The sequence below is a fragment of the Octopus bimaculoides genome, chromosome 12, assembly GCF_001194135.2.
Source record: "Octopus bimaculoides isolate UCB-OBI-ISO-001 chromosome 12, ASM119413v2, whole genome shotgun sequence".
Taxonomy (NCBI): domain Eukaryota; kingdom Metazoa; phylum Mollusca; class Cephalopoda; order Octopoda; family Octopodidae; genus Octopus; species Octopus bimaculoides.
In genome coordinates this window covers 64,686,471-64,691,275 of record NC_068992.1, presented here as the reverse complement: position 1 = coordinate 64,691,275, position 4,805 = coordinate 64,686,471, and the positions used below count along the sequence as shown (strand labels likewise).

The 4,805-nt window shown below is 34.5% G+C and overlaps 1 protein-coding gene across 1 annotated transcript in view; it reads left to right on the top strand.

Annotated features, from left to right (window-relative positions):
* Positions 1-4,069: 4,069 nt before the first annotated feature.
* LOC106884489 (triosephosphate isomerase) overlaps positions 4,070-4,805 on the top strand; it is a 15,294-nt gene continuing 14,558 nt past the window's right edge. The window contains exon 1 of the mRNA XM_014935900.2: positions 4,070-4,352. Within this exon, the coding sequence (XP_014791386.1) occupies positions 4,244-4,352 (109 nt within the window). The 5' untranslated portion in view covers positions 4,070-4,243. The remainder of the gene's footprint in view (positions 4,353-4,805) is intronic.

The following is a 4,805-nucleotide window of genomic DNA, read 5'->3' as shown; positions in this document are numbered from 1 at the left end:
AACCAGATTAAGCACTTTGGCAGCCTGGCTGGTTTGGGCAATTTGGTAGGAGGTCAAAAAATAGAAAGGTCAATAATTGTATAAAAAAAAACAAACAAAAAAGATATATCCTTTGCATGCAAGCAAGGTAATCATAAAGGTATATAAAAAGTAAATCTCTTTAAGTCTGGCAGCAACAGAGTAAGAGAATTTTGAGTATAGTAAAGAATGATTCTAACATTTTCAGGACGAAGGTAAGAAATTCTAATTAACATACCAAGAGTACGGGTATTTTGTTTTAATAAATTGCTTATATGTGTTTTGAAACTGAGGAACTCATCAATATGAATGCTGAGAAATTTTGTGGCTGTTACATGTGAAATTGCTTTACCTGTGATGAAGACATTAGGATGAAGCTGTTTGGACTTTGTGGAGAGAAGCATGTAGCAGGTAATTTTTTTATATTAAGGGTAAGCCAATTAGTGATAAGCCATAGATAAACCTTGTCCAGTTCTGAATTAATTGTATTGAATAGGGAGGGAAGGTCATGGTGACTAATAAAAATAGTAAAGTCATCAGCGAAATGTAGAAAATTTAATAAATTAGTAGAAATGCAAATATTATCATTTATATAGATAAGGAACAGTAATGGGCCCAGTATGGACCCCTGGGGGACTCCTATTTGATCTAGACATGATTCGGAAGTTGCTGAAGAATGATTAGGTAGTGTGACGAGGAGCAGAAAAAATGAAGAGTAAAAAGTATTTATAAATTGACTTCTAACGTTAGTAGGATTTAAGATGTAAAAACAGATTAAGTCGGATTCAATAGTAAGAGTGAAGGTGCCTTCATACGTCTACGCAGAGGATATGAAGGCAAAACTGATAGAAGAAGAAGAGAACTACAGAAAGTTGAAAGAGATGTGTGGAGACAGGGTTCACCCACCAGGAGTGGAGGTAGAATTCAAGGAGTTGCCACCAGTAGGGAATCTGAGTGATATTGAACCACTGATGAAGTTCTACTAATAGAGAAAAATAATGTATGTTAAATGATGTTATTTTTCGGAAAATAATGGTGATAAAGTAAGAAGAAAAAAAAGAACAATTGTAGATAGTGCATATAATGGTTCAAATGGTACTGCATGGGAGTGGGGCCCGTGTGGTCATTTTCATTTGTTTCATTATTATATAATTTCATCCCATTTACATTCGTTATGTTTTTTGCCCCACTGTGGTTTTGTCTGTCCTTGTGGTGTCCGCATCTGTGTTTTTAGGGCTTTAAGCCTAATAAAGAAATCGGTATTTCGTCTGCCGTTACGTTCTGAGTTCAAATTCCACTGACGTCGCGGCTTTGCCTTTCATCCTTTCGGGGTCGATTAAATATGTACCAGTCAGTCACTGGAGTCGATGTAATCGACTTTCATCCCTTTGTCTGTCCTTGTTTGTCCCTTCTGCGTTTAGCCGCCTGTGGGCAATAAAGAAATATTCTGTATACCAGTTATTAAATAGATTTGTTTGCGTATATACGTTATGATGTATATATTTATTTTGATGTGAAGATGTGTATTACTTTTGTATGTATGTAGATATGCATGTCGTTCTATATGTGTGCGTTTTCAAGTTTACCGAATTTGTTAAATACTTTTACGAACGCGAACTTCCAAATCATTTCTCTCTATTTCTCTTTCCCTTTCTTTCACCGCTTCTTATTTCCTTTTTCTTTCTTTCACCTCTTATTATTCTGATTTTCTTTACATTTTCTTTCTCTAGTCTGTTACAACTAGGTAGAAAATTTGATACACACGGAGAAGTATTATGGTGCGTGTATACATGTACGTAGATACTTATTTATGTATATGGATAATATCGTATGTATCTATGTAAGTTTCACTTGTCTTGCCCGCATACGTTTGTTGCTTGAGAACAATTCGGTCTTAGAAGACGCATTACATGTGATCTTTTTCTAGCACATTAACCGTCCACCTAGTGATCTCCTTTAGATATACATATATATGTATGCAGCCATGTACCAACATCTGTTTAGTGTATGTAGATATGTATATATAGGTTTTTTGGTGTGTGTATATATTACTAAATGTATATGTATTTTTATGATGTTAGTTCTTTGTAAATCTTTTTTTTATTTTAAACGGACGTATCTTTTCATTTATATAAATATATTATTTTTTTACCATTAATTAATCTTCCCCGAGTATACAGGGGTTTTTTCCCTTCTCCTGAAGCTATTCTTTTCATTTAAGGTTTTCTTCGATTTGTATAATAATATGATTTTAAACCGTAATTGTAATTTCATATAACTGGTTATTGAAAAGGCCAATGAAACAAAACCATTTTTAAATGCGTATCTATCGAAGAAATTGTATATTTAAGCATATAACCTTATTTTGTTCCATTCTCAACCAAAACTGTCCGACGAACGGAACGTAGCATCTTTATTAATAAGGTACCCCGCCCCTAATTACAAAACTTTACAGTTTTTTCATTATATTTAAAATTTAATTCTTCATCGGACAGTTCGTTTTATTCAAATGGATCTTTTTTAAAACGGGGGCCACATTTTTCATTAATGTTTTACGTAGTGTTTTTGGTACCGAAAGACTTTCAAACTTCGTATACTTATCTATTTTGTGTTATAGAACAGAAAAATATTTTTGTATTCGAATTTATTTCATGTAAAAAATTGTCTTATTTCGATAATTTCAACCAATCACTGACAAGTATTCAGTTGTTTATATTTACTCCTTTGGCTGATTAAGTGGTGTAAAGCGTATTTAATTTCCATAGCTTCGTTTTTCTTTTTTCTTTTTAAATTTGCTGTTTTACCCTAACCCTAACCCTATCACCGATAGAATTGTTTCTGAATCGTTTGTTTATGTAGTCGGCACTTAATGTATATCGGCTGAATGGACGTCAGTGATCGGTTGAAATTACAGAACTACGACAACTTTAACATGGAATAACTTAGGGATTTCTTTTTTTTTAAAGAAGACTAAGAGAAAAAGATGTTTTATATGACACATTCTACCAGTGTTCCAAGTTTCAAAGTGTTTCGTTAATGAAAAATGTGGCCCCCGTTTTAAAAAAGATCCATTCAAATAAATGAGATGGTTGGATGATCTATTGCACTTTATCCTGTTGATCTCTGATTTGTGCATTTTGCATTCCTGTTCAGCATTATGGCGTTCTTTCCTTGCAAGTCGGACTGCTGCTGTACTGTACACTTCAATTCATATACCTACTCTACTGATAGATATAAGAGTGCATTTTTATCTAACTAATGTACTCTTAGATGGCTTACACACACATATGCTCAAGTACACATGCATGAGTGTGTCTGTCAGTGGGTGGAGTTTTAAATGTTTTGTACTTGGCTATGTCCCTCTGTGTGTGTGTGTGTGTGTGTGTGTAAGAAAGAAAGAAAGGGATATTCTATGATATTCTAAAATGATTTTTAAAATCGAGAAACTAGTTAAAAAGTAGACAGATCACTGCTGTAAAAAATATTTATTTAAAAATATTTCTAACCGTTTTCATTTAATACTTAATATATATTCACCCTATTTTTTTTATTTTTTCGTCTTTTTAAAAATTTGTTTCTGAATTCCAAATTGCAAATTTCTGTGTTTGTGTGACGTACCTTAAACTGAAATGTAAGCCAGGTCTTTGCTGTCTGCAGTTGAACATTACCAACAATCATACATACAATCGACCTTGAGAGAACGTCAAGGACGTTCAACGTCAAACGACCTTGTCACCTCCCTTCCTGCCTCAGTAATAGTCTCTTACTCTCTCTCTCTCTCTTTCTGTCTTAGTTTAATTCTTATGCTATCCCCTTCCTCTCTATCTGAGTAACAGCGTCTCTCAATCACGCTCTCCTACCCTCTCTAAACAGTAGCTCTCACCCTTACCTCCCTCTCTCTCATAGTAGCACTGTCCTTCAACCACGATCTTCTTCTCTCTCTATCAAAACACTACCTCTCGCTCTTACCTTCCTCTCTCTCAGAGTAACAGCCTCTCGAGCACTTCTCCTCCCTTCTATGTCACTACAATATCTCTCACTCATTCTCTCTTCTACCTCCTCTTCTCTCTGCTCGTGCAACAGTATCTCTCTCTATCCCTCTGTCTCTCTTACTCTTTCCTCCTCTCTTTGTCACAGCAACAGTCGCACTAAGAGACAGTGTTTGATTCCTTTCAACCCATTGTAAGCTGTTTTAAAGAGACAGAAACATCAGACATCAATCACCATGGGTCGAAAATTCTTCGTTGGAGGCAACTGGAAGTTAAATGGCAACAAAAAAAGTATTGATGGCATCATAGAATTTATGAATGCTGGGCCCCTCAACGCCGACACTGGTCAGTTCACTATTTATTATCTCTTCTTTTAGACAATCTCTGACCATTTCATAACCGACAACCTTTACAATCTAGACAAGCTTATTTTATTCTCATTGATTCATTTGATAATATTTAAATATCAACAGACGTTTCGTGTGTATATATACATACATATACGAGTAGAAATCCAAAATACCTTTACATATGTGTGTGTGTGTATATACGTACGTAGTTAAATATATATTCATATGACAAAATCACAAAGAACCTGCCTATCCAGAGATTTACATGCACACATACATACATATATACGCGTGCACACGCATATATATATATATATATATGTATATATATTATTATTATTGTTATATATATATATATATATATATATATATATATATAGGTACTACTAAAGCAGCACGGTCCCGGACGCGCTAGCTAGTCTTGAGTGGTCGATCCTAACCCTAACCC